The 22,575-nt window shown below is 46.8% G+C and overlaps 1 protein-coding gene across 1 annotated transcript in view; it reads left to right on the top strand.

Annotated features, from left to right (window-relative positions):
- Positions 1-3,441: 3,441 nt before the first annotated feature.
- Positions 3,442-22,575, top strand: part of macf1a (microtubule actin crosslinking factor 1a) — a 132,528-nt gene continuing 113,394 nt past the window's right edge. Inside the window, 1 exon segment of the mRNA XM_067255330.1 lies at positions 3,442-4,074. Within this exon segment, the coding sequence (XP_067111431.1) occupies positions 3,981-4,074 (94 nt within the window). The 5' untranslated portion in view covers positions 3,442-3,980.

Here is a 22,575-nt window from a genome sequence, read left to right as displayed (position 1 = left end):
GACACAGTGTGTGTGTGCTCTGTCTAGAGTGGGCAGAGACAGAGTTGTGTACATAAGTGTGACTTAGTGATTTGCTTCTGAGCTTGGGCATGAGAAGAGAGAGAAGGAAAGAGAGAGTAAGCGAGGGTGATTTCTTGGCTGATGGTTGACGACAGGTCACAGTGCCGTTGGCACAACCTGACGTTGTGTCTGACAGTAAAAAACAAAACAAAATCCTGACAACAAGATACGTAACCAGTCTATGAAGTCGGTTGTGTTCAGCATCTTACTGAAGTGAAGGATAGGACCCTATCTTTAAATAGACACATTTAAGAAACGGTTGTCTCACTGGAAATATCTCTCTACCTTGCCATTATGTAGCCTGTTGAAAGTTTAGATCTGAATGCCTAGTCAAATAATAGAATAAATCACTTGAGAACATTATATGTACCATTAGTGTGTCACCATGGCATTGGCTTACATTACATGTTGTCTGAATCGTCCATTTCCCAGCACATGGCCTGGTATTGTAGAGGGTGTATCAAATGAAGTGTAAGTGGACATTCTGCCTTAAGGGAATGCAGTGTTTGTGGATGCATTCTTTTTTCTCATATAAAACGCTTGTGTGTGTATACACTATGTGTGTAGGTGCGTGTGTGAGAACATGAGAGGCAGACTAGAAGGGTGTGGGATTGCAGTGGTGCAGCAGTGTAAACGTATGGCCAGCCCACTAGGCCCCCAGACACACAGTGCCAGCATGGAACTGAGGTGTCTAGCTGCCTGCCTGCCTGAGCTCTTCCTCAAACATTTTTCTCCAGGCAACAGATCGGACAGCTCAGCCTGGCCCAGGCTCGTCCCAGTTGCCATGGGGACTTGCATGCACTCTCTTCCAGTCTAGCAGTTACCATGGCTATGAAGGAGCAGGACAGACACTGGCAGAGCACGGAGAAAAGGGGGAAAAACAAACAGTCGAGAGAACGAGGGAGAGCATTAGAATTTAAATTTGAGTTTCAGAGAAAGAGAGTTTATGAGAAAGGTAGAGTGCAAGATGGACTGAATCCAATGAGTTGTAAGGAGAGAGAGAGGACATTTACGTAGGTTGGCGGATGGGGAAGGGAGTAAGAAAAAAGATGGGGATGCCGGGAGGAGGAGTAACAGCAGCATAAAGAAAGAGAGGCAGGGGCTAAATGGTTTGCTTGAGGGACAGAACACCGTCAAAGAGAAAGAGAGAGAAAGAGAGAGAGAGAGAGAGAGAGAGGGGGAGAGACAGAGAGACAGAGAGAGAGAGAGAGAGAGAGAGAGAGACAGAGAAAGAGAGACAGAGAGAAAGAGAGAGAGAGGGAGGAAGGGGAAGTATGCAATTTGGACTAGGTAGAGTAGGAATGTCCCTGCATACGTCAATTATGTCAGTTGGATAAGTCACATCAGCAGAACCGTCACAGTTTCCTAACCTGGCAACCCCGACCTAACAGGCACCATGTATTCACAATCGAGTCACTTCAGTCTCCTGACCCAAATGGGTTCTCAGCAGTGAAGATCATTTGCTGCTTTAAAACAGCAGTGGTCTGAGTGAGTGAATCACTTGAGGTTTTCAGTGTTGTTGTTGATAATGACGCCTCATATCTGCAATTGTTTCTGCAGCTGGACACAGCATGGAGGCTGAGAGAGAGAACTGGAGAGGGGAGAGTGGGAGAGAGAAGAGACCGCGGAGAGAGTGGGAGAGAGAGAGAAGAGAAAGAGATAGGGAGAGAAGAAAAGAGAGTGGTGTCAGAAGCTGTTTTTCATTATGTTTCAATACATAATGTTTTGTAAAACAGGGTTGGGCTGACTAGTGTAGTGTGCCTTCCTGACCACTAGAGGAGGGTATGATAATCTTGTCTCCCAAAGGAAACCCTCTTTCCAGACAGGCGTTGGGGTAGAGACAATGGATCTGTCTGTATTGTCTCCTCTCCCTCACTGTTATAATCTGGTAGTTGTGAAGATTGCAGTGTTAATGCACAGAATCCAGTCTGTCATGTAGTCTAAGATGAAACAAATTGCTGAAGATAAAGTAATAGGCAATGGAGATGAGGTTGTTAGGAACCATACTCTTGTGACACAACTATATCTAGATGTGTAGCAGTAGGCTGTAATGGTGGTAATATCTGATCAATCAGTTAGTGGATATCATAGCCTATATTTGTATGTTGGCTGTAAGTCTGAGGTCATTGAATCCTCAAGGTTTGAGTAACAAAACCACTCTCTTCCTCCACTCATTTCCCATCACCATCACCCTGTTTCTGCTTCTCTTCTCCTCTCCTGTTTTCTAGTGTCTCCAGTGTCTCTGCTGGTAGTACTCTGGTCAATAACAATATCCTGCGTCCCAATTTACTTTAATTTCCGAAACTAAAGCCACTGGTCACTATATGTGTGTGTCTGTGTGTGTGTGTGCGTGCTTAAGGGCTATAGTTCATGTTTACCTTTCATATAGTAGTGAATACTATATGTGTGTTTTAGGTTGGAGTCGCAGGACAATGTGTGTGTGTGTGTGAATGGGGAAAGAGAGGAAGAGACGGATGAGACAGAAACAGAATGATAACAATAGCATACAAAACAGGAAACATCTCCATGGAGATGCACTGCATTATTTAGACTTAGCTGAGCATCTCTTTCTTTCATTCTCTTTTCCACACTTGTTTGGGATCCAGAAGTTGTGTTTGAAGTTTCCCTGTTCTATACTGTCATGATTACCTCAAAAGAACACTAATACATCTCCTGGCAGTATGCCTTATCTGAGTGTATTAGTGTGACATGACACCTAATACACCTAATACGTTCACATAGAAGGCATGAATATCTACACCGTCTGTACGAACCTGATGGTTTGCTCCTCGCACACCTCTGCAATGTGTCATTGGTGCTCCTCAGTGCAGGAAGTTACCACCCAAAAAATGAAAATGAAGAAACGAAAGCTTTCAATATTTAAATTGTGGATCACCTTGATAAACTGGGATGATGTTGCATTGCTCTGCCGTTAGATGGCAGGTTGTTTATTGAATGATCCCCGATGAAAGCTACAGTATCCTGGAAGCAGATTACCGGGCACGCTGTGTCCTCTATGGGGACTAGTTCCTAGTTCCAGTAGTACCTACTGAAATACCTCCAAGGGGCGCTCTAACCCTACTTTACGCATATGTGCCACGGCAGCCATGTATTGACCTTACAGAGATACATTTGTTCTGGTGGAGCTCTGACTCGGCCGGTAGAGAGGGATGGATGACAGCGACTGCAGGAAGAATAGAGAAACCTGAGCGCAAGAGGGAGGAGAGAGAGGGAGTCGAATAGTCAAAGCTAGCCAGTCACAAACCGTGCTTTTAATAGAAGCGGCCATTACGCTTTGGAAGCATGCAGTGGAGCAAGAACGGCTTCCACGGTTTCAGGAATACTCCGAAAGGGAGGGACAGGCTATGAAGTGGTATCCGGATAACATTTCATTGGACCTTCGTTTCTGATTTCGGAAGGACTCGGGCAGCCCACAACGACCCCCCTTGCGCGCGCACACACACACACACACACACACTTCATCCGCGCGCACACACACACAGAAAAACCATTCGCCGGTTAGGACGTTGCAGTGGGAGGGATGCCTGGAATTGTGGCTCACTAGGCAGATTTTGCCTTGAGGAAACGATGTAGACAAACAAAATAGATATTTACGCTTCTTTGTTTCGTAAACATAACATTGTTTTATATATTCATTAGAGGCGGTGGAGGTCTTCAGTTTCTGTCTACTTAAAAGATGATTGGACTAGTGACTGCAACACTTTGACACCAATGTAACAAATATATGATATTCGCTGGTAGTTAAATTCACAAGCAAGCGCGGTAGTGTGCCGCATCCACCGTGGCTCCAAACGTAAACCGGATTTGACAGCTGCGTTGGCGAGGAACCGGATCCACCGTCCTGGATTACCGCGGTATAGCGGGCCATTCGGTGCCTCGACACCGGTAGCGGAGATACCATGGCCGGCTTCATACCGGGTTTACTGCCCACAAACCATTCCCAGGAAAAAGAATTCGCTCAGGCGTACGAGGATGTCTTGGAGAGATATAAAGGTAAGAGGCGAACGGGGAAGAGGGGGGTCATGAGTTGAGTTGATCTCCGGTTTGACAGCAGGCTACATTATAATCTGGATTGTTTCATTGTTTACACACGGAATAAGAAGGGTATAGTCTCGCTGTGTTACATGGTTCCCCCCAGTGTGAGATGTAGTCTATCATATCAAACAAACTGCATTGTAGGCTACCGAGGCATGGAGAGACGTCAAAGGAAGCAGTTTTATGAAGTCCCATGTTTGCCCACGTCAGGAAAATTTCCCACATGCTCACATGTCTGTTGGCGTCTAAAGAGTTTGTAAATGCTGCATTGACCGTTCAGGCCTACTCAAGTCAACAAAAAGCCTTGTTTTACCATTTATTTTATGTGTTTCTTTACTGGACTGCAGCCCGCCAAGGCCGACAGCTCTTTTTGCCATCTTCCACTGGCGGTACCACCAGCCCAAGGACCCGCTGTTTTATAATCCCGATGACAGGGGCGCTTTAAAAATGAATGCATGTACTGAAATTGACCATGATGGGGGGCAGAGTGGAGGGTGGCAGTCAATAGACGCGGGTCACATCTGTGTATGCTGCCCCTGATGAAAAACAGTGTCTTTTAATTATTGATTATTGCGACAACACTCGATCCTTCGGGTGTGTGAGTGTGAGAGACAGGCAGACGCAGTGGGTCCGAAAGACTGAGAAAAGGGGCGGTGTGAATTAATTTGTTGTGAGAGACAAATGGACGAAGCAACTTCATGGAGCCAAACAACATAGCACGACCGCACAGGTGGAACACGGCCACACAGGGGAGTATTTTCAGTGTCATGACTGGGCATTAGGAACGTACAGTGGGCTAGCGATTGCTTTGTGTCAGATAATAAAGTTATTCTTGGAGTAGGCTACATAAGAAGTGTTTCGCAAGTGTTTAACGTCATTGGTAATATGACGTTATATGAGTTATAGCTATGTATGTCAGTAATAATAAAAATATTAGTGTAGCTCAACCTACCGACACTTCCTCTCTTACCTTTTTTTCTCTGTCTTTCCTTCTCACTCAGCCCTCTGTCTCTCACACTGTAGTCATCTGGTCTTGTGACTCCTGTTGTGTCTTGACAAATGTTCAGCCTTTTTTAATTGCAGCCAAACTTGGAATAGTTGACTCAGAGTCACAGGATGGGCTGTGTTCACTTCTCAGTCAGAGGCTGGAGAAGTAGTCAGGACCTCAAGACCAACCATGCAGTGGAAAAACACCCAACACATCACTGACAATCAGTAAATATCTGGATCCCTTCAGCAGTGTTAACTGTGAGCTTGACTTACTCAGTCTGTATCGAGAGCCATGTCCTCCATCTTGTCAGCATCTAATGCTATGTCACAGTTCTACCTGTCTACGTTCTGTCCTCAGCAGTGACTCAGGAAGACATGAGAGGAAGTCTCTAGTCTAGTCTATAGCTGGGATGAATCTGTGCAGACCATATCTCATGCTAGCTTTACTGGTGTGAGTGCATGTGTGTGTGTGTGTTTAGCCTATCAAATACCTGGCGCTTTATGACAGTTTTGCTGAAGAATAGAGGTAGAGAGGTGAACTGTGCTGAGGGCCAGGGGTGTCACTTGACTGGAACTGGAGGAGGACACCTGATAGCAGTTCAATCATTCAGGAGAGAGGGAGGAGACTCGAGGTGGGAGTCAGGGGGAAGATGGATACAGTAGAGATCAGATGCAGACAGATGCATACAAGGAAAGAGCCAGGAAGAAATAGAGGTGTGTGTGTGGGGTACTCTAGCAGTGTAAGACCGCATACAAGGAGTTGACTGTATATAACAATGACAGGATATTCTACAGTGGATGTGACTGGGTTAGCATGGGGAGGAACACAAGGGCATGAGTCATTGCTTACACGCACACACAAACCATAGCTGACCTGAATTTTTCACCCTATATATTATGCTTATTATTCACCCATATTCATTCACCAGTGAAGTTTTTCTGCCAGCCTGTTCCAGCTTATGTTTTATGCCACCCGTGTACTGGTGAGCTGTTTGCCCCCTAAACTGGCATGTTTGGAAGGATGGCAACACATCACCCAAAGCACTTAGATTTTTGGACCTATCGTCAAGCAAATTTAGGACACACACACACACACACACACACACAGAGGGGCTAATGGGTCCTATCACAGTCGGCCTCTGTGTATGTTAGACAGGGTTAAAAGCCAGCTGAAAAGGAAGTGAATGTCAGGAAATGTCTCGTTTTCCCTTTGGAGTCACAATATCGCTGACTCCACGTTTTTATGGAGTGCAGGAAGTGGCAGGCTTTTCTAGGCCTGTGTTTCCTGTCTCCTCTGTTCTCCGTAGGCAGGGACACTCATAAAGGCCCATGATTCATATTTAGATCCATTCTTTAACTGCTATGTTTGAGGCAGAGGTTGAGACAGGCCGAGGCCCAGATAGAGGCAGAGACACAAACACACAAATAGAGGCTTTGATAGTCTAATGGAGTTGAGCTGAGAGCGGAAAGTCCCTTAAAGTTCCACAACAGTTTTGGGACTGAAACCTCGACCCCTGGATTAGAACAGAGAGAAAGAGAGAGCATGAAAAATGGAGTGAGTTAGAGAGGAATAGAGAGAGGGTGAACCGAGGCAGACGAGTGATTGGACTGAGGCTCTGACTAGCGATCGTTACAGCTGGATTTTTTCCACGTGGCCTAGTTTTCTCCTACGAATCTCCTTCCCCCCCCCCCCCCCACTGTCCTGTCAGGGTATAATTCTGCATGCATGAACACACCCCCCCTCTCTTTTATTCATCCTCAATTATTTCTACCTTTCATGTTCTAACTGTCCTTATTATCTCACTACATGTTCCCCCTTTTGTCCCAAACAATTAAAAAAAAATACTTAAGCCATCTTTTTATTCTCCATTCTCTCCAAATCTACCTTCCTCTCTCTCTCCTGCCCATACAACCCTCCCTTCTTCTTCTTCAGTTACTTCCTGCATCGTCACATTCTCAGGCATCACCTGACTGCCAGCAGGAAAAACAAATGCTCACAGAGCTGGTCCAACTCCTCTGGGACCAGCCTGCTGCTCTGGGCTCCACTGGGAAACTTGTCCTCCAGTTGTGAGAAAATGAAGCCCTCTGGGCAACTCACAATATCTCTCTCTCTCTCTTTCTCTCTTTCTCTCTCTCTTTCTCTTTTTTGCTTACTCTTTTTCTTTCTTTCCCTCTTTCTCCTTCCCTCTTCCATCAGCTCTTTCTTTCCCTTTCATCCTCTCATATACAGTGCACAGTCTCTCTTTGTTTCACATCTTGTTTTCACTTTCCTTCTCTCTCTTTCTCCCCTCATCCCCGTCTCTCATCCCCCTCTCCTTTCAGCAGGCTTTCTCTCTGGGCTCTTCCTCCTCCGGTCTCTTGCATAAGTCTCCAGCTGACTTTTAGAAAAATAATCAATGAGCTTTGTGTGTGTGCCTGTGTGTGTGTGTGAGACAGATCAGCAGTAACACAGCTTGCATTCATAACTGTAAACTGTGCCAGATTGAAACAGAGGAACGTCGACTGGAACCCCCAAATGTTCTCTGCCGGTTCTCATTTGAATGTGGAGCCAGTGCTGGCTGGAGGTCGTAGGCCTCCTGGAGACATACTGACATAGAGCTGCTTTTCTGTCAGGAGCTCCTGGAGGTGAATCAGCTTCTCTGAGTCATTCGACCCCGAGCTGTGTGTGTGTGTGTGTGTTTGTGAGTATGTATGTATGTATGTATGTATGTATGTATGTATGTATGTATGTATGTATGTGTTTGTGAGAGTGATCAGAGAAAAAAAAAGACAAAAGAATCTGCAGTGTATGTGTGTTGTCTACAGAGCCTTTGGAGTGGTGCCTTGAGTAGAATCAATAATGAGGCTCCAGCAGAGAAACAGAGAGAGGGACTCCACAGTGACCTCTGGGCTGCTCCTGGCCCTCCACACTCAGGGTGTGTGTTGGTCCACGGCTGGCAGGAAGGGGAGCTATTCTGTGTTTGGGGAGGTAGGGGTGGGAAGGTGGGCTATCTACGTGTGAAATGGTGCAGAGAAGTCAAGATAAAGGAAGAAGAGGGAGGGGTAGAAAGAGAGAGAGAGACTGGTATCGTAGAGGAGAATGAAGGAGTGTAAAAGAGAGAGAAAGACGGAGGGGGGTGTCAGGGGAAAGGGATATATGGAGGTGGTAAGTGAGAGAGAGAGAGAGAGAGAGAGAGGGGGGGGGGAGGAGGGAGGGAGGGATAGGGAAGGAGAGATGTCGTTGATTAATTAATCATGGACTGTGGGCTAAAAGCACTATGGGGGACATTGGCCGGGGGAGCATTGATTTCACATGGGTGCACAGGAGCTCCCCCCCCCCCCCCCCCCACACACACACAACATACGCATACAGAACCCATCCTTTTCTAAGCCTCACCTGTCGATCGTTAGGCTCTTCCATCTCTTTCTTTCTCATCTCTTCCCTCCTTTCTCTCTGTGTTTTATCCTTTTCACACAGAGACGGGCCCTCAAGGTAATAATACTGTGCTATCAGTCCTACTGAATGCAAATAGCCATTTTTACTCTCTCTATTACTCATCCTTCTGTTCTCTCTTCTCTCACATTCTCGCTCTCTCTGACTCTTTCTCTCTCTTTCTCTCTCACTTTCCATATCCTGTCCTCCTGACATGCTATCCATCCATCTTTAAGCTATAGAGATCAACTTCTTTGCGATTGGTCCGGGTCTAGGCTGAGCCTGGTGGAGAGGGGGACAAGATGAAGACAAAAAGAGGCAAGAGAGAAAGATAGATTTTAAATAGATCTGTAGAACAGGTTCTTATGTTAAGTAGAACTTTGGAGATAAATTGGATAAAATAGTGTTTTATGAAGATTTGTGTAAGGCCTCTGGGTTATGGACTGGATCTGGAACAGGAGGTATCAACTCCAGGTCAAACTCTCAACCCTAATCTGCTCCAATCCCAATCTCAAACTCATAGCATCTCGTGACTCCCAGGTCATAACATCCAGGTCAACTCAGGGCACTAGGTCAGAGATGATATCCTGGGCACACGCACATACACACACACAGTTGAGGCATGCAGATGGGATTTCTCTCATCTGAATAAATTCATGGAAAATTGGTAATTAACCCTTGGCCTCATCTTTGTGTGTGTGAATGCTCTCCTTGCTGAGGGTGTTAATTAAATTTCTCTGTCCATTCTATGATGGTGCATCTTCTTGCAGGGTTTGCAGCCTATGATTCTGAGTTGATGTGTGTGTGTATGTGTCTGAAAGCAGGATTTGCCATTCACATCAACTGCCCTCATAGTTTAATACTTGGCCGCCCCCCGCGTAGACCGCCCTAATCTCTTCATCCACTTTTCTACACCAGAACACCCCCTCTGAGCTGGCTGCAGTGGAATTGCCCGGCCTTGTCAGTATCCTTCTACATTCTTGGCCCCTACCATTCACTCCAGTAGCTGAGTCAGAGGGGGGTTGTATCTGATGTTGATGCAAACATGACTGGAGAGTACAGCCAGTCCTTCTGGCCTGTCTCCTGGTGAAAGGGGATTTCGAGAGGATGAATGTGGAGGCGATTCCCATCGAATTTTACTGTTATCAATATGTCACAGAGGCCACAACAAGGAATGAACCGGTTCTCTTTAGGCTTTTCTTAGTGGTTTGTCACTTTTCTGGGACTTCCAGAAAAGACTGACGTCAGACTTCCTTTCGCATGCACCCTGGTGAGAAGTCCTCCGTCTTACAGTAGCTTATCAGTGCGTGAGCGTGAGGACCCTGATCATCACTGCTCCCTTATCTGGACCTTGATAAAGCCCTCATCATGCCATTCCTCTGAGAACTCTCCCTTCGTCTCTCCTTCCCTTTCCCTCCCTCCTCTCTCTGGGTGGCAAGGCCACACTGTTAGTTTGCTTGTGGCATTCTCTGGCTTCTCTCCTCTCCTCCTGTTCCACTCCGCCTCTTCATCCTCGTCATGTCTGATTACCTTTTAGAGTGTCCCTCTTTGTCTCTCTCCTCCTCCTCCCCCTCTTTCTCCCTCTTTCTCCCTCTACCCCGTCGTCATCTCCCTGGCGCGCTCTCTCTATCTGTCCCGTCTCTTTTATCTCTTCTCTCGGTCTCTCTTTGTGTTTTTTCTCTCTCCCCTCCCCTCTCTCTCTCTGTCTTATTCTCTCTCTATCTCCCCCTCCCCTCTCTCATTGTCTGTCTTAGTTACTAGGTCAGTAGTCAGTGGTAGTGCTAATCTGTTTTGGGCTACAGCTTTCTTAACAAGCTTGTATCCTAATTGAGTAAATCTAAAATGGTCAGCCTAAAGGCTGAGATGGTTGTGTGTGTGTGTGTGTGTGTGTGTATGTGAGAAAGATGTACAGTAGTCCCAGAATGGTCTCCTCAATCCGTGATCAGTTTATGCATCGCTTGAAATACTAAATGATTCATCATCTGTATTATGTGGCATTGATGAAGTATTACAGTCCTTTTCTTCACATGGCAGTAAGACTAGATGCTCCATCCATCACTCATAGGAGACCAATTTCAACTACCTATTAATATCTTCCACGGTATCAAATGAATGAATTGTATATGTGTTTGTATTGATTCTTCTAGTTTGTATGCATTTTATAGATCCATCAAGGCTTCGGTATGTGGGAGAGCCCTTGTATGGTCCACTAGATCTTGCTGATTATGTGGGAGAACCTCTGTCACGCAGGGCAGGTCTGGTTCTCAATGTTCTCTGCTAGCTTCCAATTCTAGATTAAAGCACGTCATTGAAAGACAGGAAACATAACACTTTGATGCCTGAATAAAGATGACTTTTGAAAGGATGTCAGAACTATTTTACAGTCGGAATACGGATGCTGGCATAGTCATTTCTGTTTGGAGAGTGTCCGACACATTTTCCCCCTTTGACCCGTTTGAGTGAAGTCAGTCAGGAGAGAGGCAGTGGGGAGAAAGAAAGGGAGAGGACAGAGGACGACAAGCCACAAGTTGTCACCCCACGTTTCACCCCATAGCTGTGTGTTGACTATCCGTGGTCAACATTAGCCTGTGTGTGTGTGTGTGTGTGTGTGTTATGAGCCCATGGCTGACGCTGCTGGCTTAGTGATTGATTGGACCACTTACCTGATACAGCCCAGTCAGGCAGAGTGGAGAGGAGGCACTGTAGTTTTGCCCTGCTTGTGTGTATGTGGGCCTCAGGGTTGGAAAAATGTAGGCCTGTGCTCATGTGCTTGTGGAGTGTGTGTGTGTGTGTCTCTGTGAGAGAGTGTGTCCCTGTCCTGTGTGTGAATGTGTGTGTGAGAGAAAGAGAGTGGCGAGCCAGGTCTGAGTCAGGCTGACCTGCCCGTCTGTCTGGGGGGGTCTTTGATCCTTAATCACCCAGCTTTACCCACAGATCCAGGGCCACTGTCTTTCTGTGTCAGGCTGGGTGCTCCTGTGTGCCTGCCTGCCTGCTCTTAGCATGACATTATAACATCTACTGGTGCATCCTCTTTTCGTCTCTCTCTCTGCAGGTTATGTATGAGCTATTGACTGTGTTTCTCATCGCCTCATTCAGAAACACTTTGTTTCCTGGCTGATGATAATCTGTCCAGGACATTAAAAAGCACAGCAGCCCATCTGTAGTAGGATGTGGAAGAGGAGGAGCAGGGAGGACAGGAGTGGGGGGATTGGTGCTGAACCCCTCTACCAGGTTAGCAGGTCTCCTGGTGTCCCCCGTCTGTCACCCCTCTCTCAGTAATCCCCCTCTCCCTCCCTTCATTGCTAATCTGTCGTTCCCTCACTCTGCCTCCTCCCTCCTTAATCCGAGCATTTAATCAGACAATACCAAGCCGAGAGGGGGAGAGAGGGGGATGGAGGGGGATGGAGAACACTAGCCCCTAGAGGTGTGAAAGGGGTGCGGGGGGAGGGATGGCGACACAGGGACAGAGACGGGGGGGGGGGGGGGGGGAGGAGAGGAAGACGTGGATGGATTTATGGATGGAGGACCTGGAATGAGAGAGACAGACAGACAGGCAGGCAGGCAGGCAGGCAGGCAGGCAGGCAGACAAGCAGACAGAATGAACATATTAGAGGGGGGTAAGAGAGGTAGATAGAGAAGGGGGAGGGCTGTGAGAAAAGCTCTTTGTTGCTGATGCCCCCCTCAGGAGACAGCATTAGGATCAATGAGCTCCCTAGTCTGGCTGAGGGATGCCAAGTGTGTGTGTGTGTGTGACTGTACTGTACTGTGCTGTACTACCATGCCTGTGTCTACTACAGACAGTGCCTCTGTGTCTTTAAGAGCAGTAGCTGAACATGTTTTCTACTTCCCCTCTCCTCCCTCCCTGTGGCCCTCGCACTGTTATTTCAGGAATGCATCCCTCCCTCCTCCTCTGGTCTCTCACTCCCTTCTTTCTGCTGTGTCACCATTGCCTGAGACATATCATCACACAGAGACACACACACACCTTCCCGCACATGAATAAAGACTTATGCACCCACACGCACACGCACACACACACATACATACCAGATCCATCTAAAAAGACATTTATAGAACTACTCTCTTTACACGCCTAGAAACTCACCAGACCATTCATGACTGACGCTATTTCTAGTGGTTACTTAATCATAGATACTCTACCCCTTGACACACTACACTCCTACACACACTGTACACCTACATACAGTACTGCACATTCATGATAGGTTTTCTTCTTCTCGAACATGTTTACAGTGGATCAAAGCTGCCTGAGACTGTAGTTCTGTACAAATTCTGATGAGGGTGTAGAAAAGGAGTTGTGTGTGTGATGGGATACAGGATATAAGTTGACAGGAGGGGCAGGGTAAGGCAGGGGGGATGGAGGGATTTAGGATGAGGACCGCCTCAGGACAAAAACACCTCACTTTAACATTCCGCAAAACACTATCATAACAGGTGTGTTGGCCTCTTCAACCACCCGCTCCACGCAAACCCTCAATCACTCTATTTGGGCAATTGTGAGTGTGTGTGGTAGCCTTATCCTGTCAGATCTGACATACTATGCCGGGTTATACTTTCATGGTCACCCTGTGTTTTAATTCCCCAAACACGCCTGCACAGAAGTGTCTGGAACCTTCCGCCTCCTCACACCACAAGATTTGTAGTCATATCAGATTTCAAATGTGACTTATTTCCTAAACAAGTGGTGTAATTCACTTGTGCGGCGCTCCTATCACAGAAGGGGTGTTGTTGGGTCCAGAGTAGGCAGCTGGATAGACTGACTGAAGGGACCTGGCTCTGCTCTGAGCGGGGAGCTATTTTTAAATAAAGTTATGAATATTGAATCATTCGGGCTGTAAGCACAGACTGTCCTTATTTGTTTGTGTGTGTGTGAAACAAGGTCAGTGGATAGGGTGAATCATTGTGTGTGTGTGTATGGGTCAGCAGTCTGTCCTGTTCAGGCTTCTGGTGGGTGAGGTTAATGGATGTAGTCTGATGATTGAACTCCACTAGTTTGATGTGTCCATCCATGTCTGTGTGTGTATACATACAGTATGTATACACACACACGCTGGGAGTCAGGTGGCTGAGCGGTGAGGGAATCGGGCTGGTAATCCGAAGGTTACCAGTTCGATTCCCGGTCATGCCAACTGACGTTGTGTCCTTGGGCAAGGCACTTCACCCTACTTGCCTCGGGGGGAATGTCCCTGTACTTACTGTAAGTCGCTCTGGATAAGAGCGTCTGCTAAATGACTAAATGTAAATGTAAATGTCTGTGTAGAGTGTGTGTGTGTGTGTGTGGACTAGAGGGGAGCCATCTCCTCATGGGCGGACAGAAATCTAGACAGACAGTAATGGAGCAAGCTTTGTCCTGGCATGTTTTACCTTTGTTTGTGTGTGATGTGGGGTGGTCCAAATGTCAGGCAGTCTCCTCAATGAGATCTGCTTCAATAGAGCGCACACCTTGAACACACACACACACACACTCCTGGAGAGTGAGAGGTGACAGGAAGACTGACAGGGTAAAGAACAGTCCTTGCTGGGAGCCATGTCCATCTGCCAGCTTGCTAGACCCAACATCTCTCCTACCTCATGCTCCTCATGCAAAGCACCCCCCACACCTCTCTGGGATGCAAAGCAGCTACCTTCATGTGCTCTGTGTTTGCGTGTATACGGTACTGTTAAATAGATATAGCGTCCATGTTAAAGCGTGGCTGGGTAAAAGATCACAGTTTAGGTCGTGTGAGGTTGTTATGACTCCTGACATGTGACCCCCCCTCACCCTCACCCCAGGCATGCAGCGTGCGTTTGAAGCCGCTACAGTGTGTGTGTGTGTGTGTGTGTGACTTCTGCAGTGTGTGTGTCGAGAGAGACAGACACAGAGAGACAGACGAGGAGAAAGAGAGCGCTTCTGGCTAATGACCTTCAGTTGGGATACCGATACAAAAACATATACCCTTTCCCCTCTCCTATCTCTTTCCTCCCCTCTCTCCCATCCCCCCCTGTTGCATGGCTATCCGCATTACCTTCTGTGATGATCTAAATGCTTCCAGAACAGTCTTGACTCAACATGCACTGTTGTACTGCACTGTACTGATGAATAGGAAATAGATAAAGTAGAATTGGACCTTAAATGTAAACAAGCTTTAAACGCCTCACAAGCTGTTCTGTCCGAATTTAAGTACTGTTTGGCCACATCTCAGCTTTCCCCATTCCCCTCTGCTGACTCCACTTCTAAAAGGCCACCTTACAGGACCAGTATAAAAATAATACTGCCTGCAATTCAGCTAAATACAACCCCTGCATCATTAGAGTCACTATTGACACGTTCTATTGTGGGAAAGGTTGAGAATCCAACACTCCCTCCCTGTGGTGGATTTACAGAGTGTGAGAGAGAGGGGCGAGAAGGGAGAGAGGGAGTCTGAGAGGGTGAGAGGGTGAGACCCAGAGAGAAACGCTCAGTCTAGTCACATCTGGGCCTTGAACTGGAGGAAGAAAAGAAGACAGAACACTTCAAAAAATACATCATTACGAGCCACACCCTTCCTCCGTTCCGCTGCTAACGAGGTCTGTGTCCTGGAACATTCCAAAATAGAAGAATAGGGAACCTAACATGACCCGTGCAACAAACATGGCTGATGACACACTCCCGCTGTTTGTGTTACCCACACACCCTTTCAGCCACAGCAGCAATCATATGAGACCTGCCAGACAGACAGACCACATCATGTCCTTACTCTAAGTCCCTGCTCAGTTTGAAACACAGTTATAGGGTGTACTAATACATAACACATAATAATGCAATATACTGTATGTGGTGTTATAGAATTAACGTAATGGTCCCAAGTGGATTTATATCAGGTCTGCAGCAAGCAGTTAAAACTCTACATCAGGTCCTATGGTTTGTTTGTGTGTGTGTGTGTGTGTGCTGTACTGCTGGGAGTGTAGAGGGGGTGGGGAGAGTGGGATCTGGCTGCTTGTGCTCCAGTCGCTCGTTTCTCTTCTCTTGAAGCAGGAAGCTGGCCTCTGTGACAGAGCTGCCGGGCACAACATGGCTGCCGAGACCTAGTTCTGGTCAGGTCTAGACTAGCCGTAATACAGGTACAGTTTTTTTTAATGTTGAACAAGAAAAAGGAGGCCTGTGTTGGCTCCAGGGACTGGGTCTGGGCCTGTCTGTGAGGAGCAGTCGTCCACTGGTCTCGCTCCAGTGATCTTCCAGAGCTGTGTGTGTGGAGTGGGTGGGTGTGAACACCACTAGATCACAGCACTGCCGAGAGCTGCTCGCCATTCACTGGCTTCAACATCAATGGCAGGGAGCAAGGGAGGGAAGGGAGGACCGGAGGCCGGTGGAGAGGGGAGGGGGAGTAACAAAGGCCAAGAAAAAAGGACAGAGAGCAGAGAGAGGGGGAGGGAAGGAGGAGTGGAGGGTGCGAGCACAGAGTGGTGGTGTTTGTTAGAGGCGAATGAATAAAATCTTTCTCTCTGACAGAGGGGGGAGAAGGCCCTTACCTCTCCTCTCTGAGTCTATCTTTCTCTCCCTCTCTCTCTCTCTCTCTCTCTCTCTCTCTCTCTCTCTCTCTCTCTCTCTCTCTCTCTCTCTCTCTCTCTCTCTCTCTCTCTCTCTCTCTCTCTCTCTCTCTCTCTCTCTCTCTCTCCCCCCTCTCTCTCTCAGGCCCTCTCTCTCTCAGGCCCTCTCTCTCTCAGGCCCTCTTGTGGAAGTCAGGCAACTCTCATGCCTGACTTTCACATGATGTTTTAAATAGGTCATAGAGTGTCAATCGGTTTAAGGAATGGGGTTGGAGCAAGAAAGTCAGAAAGAGAAGACGGAGTGAGAGAACATTCAGTCATCTCCTCAGCTCAGAGCTCTTCACAGCAGGACTTTGTTTTGGGGATGAGGAGGAAGAGGAGGGGCCGCAACGGCATTGTGGAGGGGGTGTTTTGTGTGTGTGTTTATAAAGGTTGCTGGTGTTACCAGAGTTGCTGATGGTTGGAGAAAGTGCCGTTGAGGAATGTGTTGTCGTACCGTCAGACAGGAGTTGTTTAGGTAAACGCTGGCATGAAACGCAGGCGAGAATGCACACTCCCTCTCCATCTAGGAGAGAAAGTGAAGGGGGGGGGGGGTCACAGAGGAGAGAGAGGAATAAAGGCCTATTTTTAAACTGTTTCATTTTGTTGCCATATGTAGCTTCCAGTCCTTCTTCAGTGGAGGCATGTGTTATGTCTACAGAGAGAGCCTTCGTTCTGGCTGTGTGCGTGCTTGGCAGCTGTACAACACCTCTGACACAGATGAAAAATGCTTGTGTGTGTCACTTCAACTTGTTCTTACAGTAGCGCTTGTGTGTGTGTGTCTGCAAAAGGGTCAGAATGTTGGCTGGGGGTGGGTGTGTGTGTGTGTGAAAGACATTGAGAAAGTGATTGATGGGGACGGGATGGAGGAGGAATATGATCTAGGTAAGAGTATGTCCCAGTTGTTGGAGTCAGAGACAGACCCCCTCCTCTCTCTGAGTCCCCTCCCTCCCCAGCTGTTTGTGGTCTGAGGGGGGGTGTGATCGGTATTCACACAGACGATGGCAGCCATGTTGTAAATGTCTGACTGGACACTGAGACCAGTTAGAGCCAGCAGCGTTTATCCTTCAACCTCCCTCTCCTCTTCCTCACGCTCAGGAAAATGACAGCTGACTGGAGCGAGGGACGAAGAGAGGAAAAAGGGGTGAGAGATGAAGGCTAGTGAGCGATACATACTGTAAATTCTGAACGTCATGCCTCTTGGGTGTGGCCCTATCTAGTTTCTACTGTAGAATGACAGCTGATGGAGACGGGTAGAGAGGAAGAGAGAGAGAGAGAGAGAGAGAGAGAGAAAGAGAGAGAGGAAGAGAGAGGAAGAGAGAGGGAGGAAGAGAGGGAGGAAGAGAGGGAGGAAGAGAAAAGAGAGAAGGAGTGAGAGGGTCTAACCTTTGGCCTACAAATGCTTCACTCAAGCACTGAAACGCTAAATCCCAATAGTATTGTATTGGATAGAAGGATGGACAGATTGATGGACTGGCAAATGGATAAACTAATTGTCTGATGGATGGATGGATGAAGAGTTAAATAGATGGCTCAATGGATGGATGTGTAAATGGAGATAAAGAGAGATGGAATGGAATGATTTATACAGAGGGCAGGGCCTGTTATAAAAGTCTAGCTGAGACAAATATAGTGTAGAAGGGTTTGTAGATGAGATGGCCTTTTAGGCGAGTGGAGCATGGGGAGAGATGAGGTCATAGATCATTCCTACTTCCTTGTTAGATTAATATGTTGTGTGATCCTGAGGGTCAGGCAAGATCTCTCACCCTCACATGACTCGTTAAGAATTCAAGGACTACCACCTCTCTGTCCTTCCCTTTCTCCCTTCCTTTGTTCTCTATATCTTTCCTATTTCATCTGTTTTCCAGTTCATTCACCACCACATCCTCTCCCCTCTTCCTTCAGTTAGACAGACCATTCCCTCCATCCCAGTGTAAACAGACAGTTGTCAATAACCTCTAATGAAGTGATGCCATTCTGCTGACAAGTGGGCGTGTGTATGTGTGTGTTTCTATGTTTGAGTTTAAAAATGGATTCGTCAAGACAGAGAGAAGGTCTGAGAAGGTTACTCAGGAACTTTACCTTAACGTCCCATGTTATCTAACGGGACGGTATGTACAAACAGCCCGAATCTCAACAACCTTTTCTCCCTCAGGAGACCTGACGCCACTGTTATCTCACCCCCGACCCCCCCACATACACACGCTCGCTCTTTTGAAGAACGTTTATTTACTCGACCGAGCGTGGAAACCGTTACATCAAAGGCTGAGGGGGCAGGCCTCTCGTAACGAGTGTCGGAGCCGACCATGTTTCTCTGCTCGCTTCGCCTGTCCTCGCCGGTCTCTCATGAATATGAATGGAGGAATACTTGATAGTGGGCCTCTACCCTCCGGTATCTCCCAAAGGAGAGCAGTCTTCACAGCAAACGCCAAATGATTTAGTCTCTCAGGTTCCCTGGATGTTGCTAATGTTTCATTTTCATGTTTTTTTTAAGAATTCTTCAATTAGCCTCCCCCTATTGAGCCCTGAAAATAATTATGCCTTGGAATTAGTCCGGTAGTTTGTTAACTTTGATGGCTGTAAGTGCCAAATACTGTGACCTCAGATATACAATGAGCAGAATTCAGTATAGTAAGTAGAATAGAAGTAGACCCACTCACATATTGGCATCATGCTACATTGGCGCCTAACAAAATGGCCGACCCTGGTTGTTGATAGTGGCAGTGTGGTGTTAGCAAAATGCTATCCTGCCCATGACATGCGGCTAGGTGTGTGTGTGTCTCTGTGAGAGGTGGGCGAGGGGCAGGTGTCTCCTGTCAGTCAGTCTCTGTAGGCAGCTGTGCTACTCAAAACACCACGGGGCACGCAGACTATGTGCAGACCGCAGGTGTGTGCGCACAGATGCAGCTTTCTTACATTCCTTAAAACGGTGTGTTGAAGCCATCAAACACCCCATAGACCCCATGACCACACCTAGAATGTGTGGCACTGTAACTCAGAATGATGGCAGGCATGTTACTGCTGAATCATATCTCACCTCTGCTGCTCTCTCTCTCCCCCTCTCTCTCCCTCTGGCTCTCTCTTTCTCTCTGTTTTCTGGGGGCATGTGTAGACCTGTTAAGGATGTTCTACAAATCTGGTCCCCACCCAACAGCTGTGTGTGTGTGTGTTTCTGTGTAAGAGAGATGGAGAGATAGATATTGAGACACTCAGGCACGTGTCTAGGACCTTGAATGTCTGTTTGTCATGTACTGTACATCACAAACGCACAAGCACACATATACTGTACCATAGAAATACCCAGTCTAGTGATGGATAGTTTTCATATATGTAGAGGACAAATGGTAAAGCTAAGAAAGACTATTAACTGGGAGGACATATAAAGTTATACTGGAGATCTACAATATTATGTGTATTTAACTCAATTTCTTCCCCTCCTAAAGCACTGGGTTATTACTGCATGCTCCCCCTGTGGTTAATATTGTATATGATGTATACCTCCAGTCAGAATACATGTCAGGCTTTATGCAGCAGTAAATACTGTATGAATTTGATTCATGGCAGGCTGTCTATGGCTGGCTGGCTGGCTGGCTCACTGGCTTTATTGGTAGCTGGCCTGCAGTCTAGTTTTGCAGGCTCAGTAGCTAACAAGTTCCCTGCATGGGTGGCTGGTTGCATGGGTGGCTGTTTGGTTAGGTGGTTAGTTGGGTGTGTGTCTGGCTGTGTGTCTTATTGGCTGGTTGTTACTGTGACCTGGGAACGTGTTTTCGGGGACGGTTGTCTGTGATTAGATTTCTGTGAGCTGGAATGCTCCTGTGCTCGTGTTGTTTATAGTTAATGAATTAGACATTGTTCACCGTCTATTCAGTTTCATTACCCCATCTTTCACGTTTCCCCTTCAACTCTCTTTCTCTGTGATTCCTTCTTTCTGGTTCTTATCTCAGAACAGTTCCATCAACTCTTTCTTTACATCCACTCGTCTTGAGCAGTCTTTCCCTCCATCTCTCTTTATATCTCCCTCCATCTTTCCGCTGAATGACCCACATTTATGTACATCTGCAGATGTCTGTCTCTCCCCCCATCCCCCTCTCCATTCCAACCCTAGTAGATCTCTTCAGGAACTGTTCCATTTCCTCACCCTTGGGGGGCTTTCTGTCCCTTCAGTCATCTCTCTCTCTCACTCCCTCCCTCCCCCCCCCCCTTTCTTCCACCCTCTCCACTCAAACCCCCCCAGACCTCTGCCAACCCTTCCCTTACTCTCATGACAGTGCTTAGAGCAGGGCCTTGTGGCTCCCTGGGTTTCTTAGATGAATACTCCATTGTTGTTGTGTGTGTGTGTGTGTTCACACCAACATCAGAGAAACTGTGTATGTGCGTGTGTGTTTGGCTGCATGTGTGTGTGTTTCACCTCATGGCCCACTAACACTCCATGCAATCCATTCATCGTGTCATCTGCTTGTGTGAAACAGGTCCTTCTCCTCTAAGACAGGGGCGGGTTGCCAGACCTTGTAGCATGAGGGATAGACAGGGGAGACTGATAGTGTTGTTATGGTATGGTGCCGTAGGACAGCGTGGGAGAAATGGATGGTGTCTGGCAACCCTGTAGCGGTTTAGGTGTCATTGTCCGCATTATCAGCTCTGTGTGTGGAGAACAGAGGCCCTGGTTAGAGCTTGATAGGAACAGTAACCCAACCTATATGACATGGGTATAAATAATGCACAAAGATGCAAGCATACACAGACACACACACACACACAGAAGCTGAGATAATAAACTCAAGGGTGACGGGTGTGGTCCTTCTCAGCAACTGCCTTTTTTTAATCCAATTTTTGCCTTTGTTTATGTGTGTTTGTGTGGGTGAGAAAGAATGAGAGATCACAAGTGCCCCTTTACCACTGACAACCTCTTCTCCTATGGTTATTCACTGTTGTGGTTTGTGTGAAGATGTGTTGTGGTTTGTACAATCATTCATTATCCATGCTAACCTGAACCTCCTCTCTCTCTCTTTCTGTCTCTTTTTGTTTCTCTGTCTCTCTCCCATGATGATGCTGCACCTGCTGTTGCTGCTGGTTCACTCCTGTACAGGTAAGACAGTCCACATCTCCTGAGTCCCATCTGAGCCAAGCAATCCCACTGTCATATGAGATGGAGCCAATTTAATTCATCATATTCCAAATATTATTATAGTATATTTTACATATATTCCATTACAAGTATATGTTGTAATGGATTAATTTCGTTTTTTAGTTAATCTAGCAGTTTACACACTCTGTGGGCAGAGTTTGACTCACTTAACCACCGTTGCCATGGAACACTGTGTAAAAACCACCTCTGTGCCCTTGTGCTGACAGACCCTGGAGATTGTGAAGGGGCGGGGGGTTGTGTGTGTTTCTGTGTGTGTGTGTGTGTGTGTGTGTGTGTGCGTGTGCACATTTGCTATTCAAGGTTGGATCTTATTCACTGCAACTGGGTGACTTTCCAAGGACAGGATGCTTCTGACAGGTTCATTTACTGAAGGCAAATCTTTGAAGGGTCCCTTCAGACCCTGGAGTCATTGTTTACAGTTCTGAAGGCTGCTCATAAAAGTTGTCCACCACATATTTTACTGTGTTGTTAAGTTATGCTGGGTGTGTGGCAAATTGGCAGTTTGAGAGCTTCTACGGTACAGTATATGTGCTTGTGTGTGTGTGTATGTCTGTGTGTGTGTCCATGCTGGGGTTTGAACAGGCCCTTGGGACAGGGATCAATAGCTCTCTCCATTGTATTGATGTGTGAGGAAGAAGTCGTGACAGCTTTTAGGTCTACCAGGAATTGAACTGAAGACTTACGTTTGACCTTTCACCTCAAACACTTTAGTTTGTATTTTAATCATACCGTCCAGGATATAGTACACTGCCATTCCGCTTCCTGGGTTTAATATATCAAGGTTGAGACGCAATACAACCCAGAAGTTTGTATTTCATGACACTGTCAGCTATAGAAACAAAACCTAAATTAGCTAAAAGGTAACGATATGTACAAGATAACAGATTATAGTCCTGGAATAAGCCTCTGAAGTGTTTGTGTATTGATTAACGTTAGGTCTGAAAGGGAAGTGTATTTGTGAATGGTTGAGGTTGAGTTTGATAAAGCACTTGTTGTGTCTGGGTGAGAGTGTGTTGTTTTTTGCGTCCGTGAGAGCGGAATGTGAAAAGCAGCAGTAACTCTGGGAAATCCAGATTACCACTCCTGAAGTTGAATAATCACGTTTTCAAAGTTTAACTTCTGTTCTAGGAGGCTGTGATCCAACAGTCCATACAACACTTACTTTTCTCAGTCACTTAAATCTCTGTAGTTGCTGAGGTGAGAGCATTGAGTTTAGAATGTTTAACATTTAAAATGTTTGGGTACTTTTGTACTGTAGTCAAGGAGGCCAGGATAGTAAACCATTTGAGACTATCTGGGCTCATCCTGTAAGTTTCCATGACAGTGGATGACTCCTTTTGAAAGA

This window comes from Osmerus mordax, chromosome 18 (genome assembly GCF_038355195.1).
Source record: "Osmerus mordax isolate fOsmMor3 chromosome 18, fOsmMor3.pri, whole genome shotgun sequence".
Taxonomy (NCBI): domain Eukaryota; kingdom Metazoa; phylum Chordata; class Actinopteri; order Osmeriformes; family Osmeridae; genus Osmerus; species Osmerus mordax.
The sequence above is the reverse complement of the archived record's forward strand: the minus strand, read 5'-3'. Positions and strand labels throughout refer to the sequence as shown.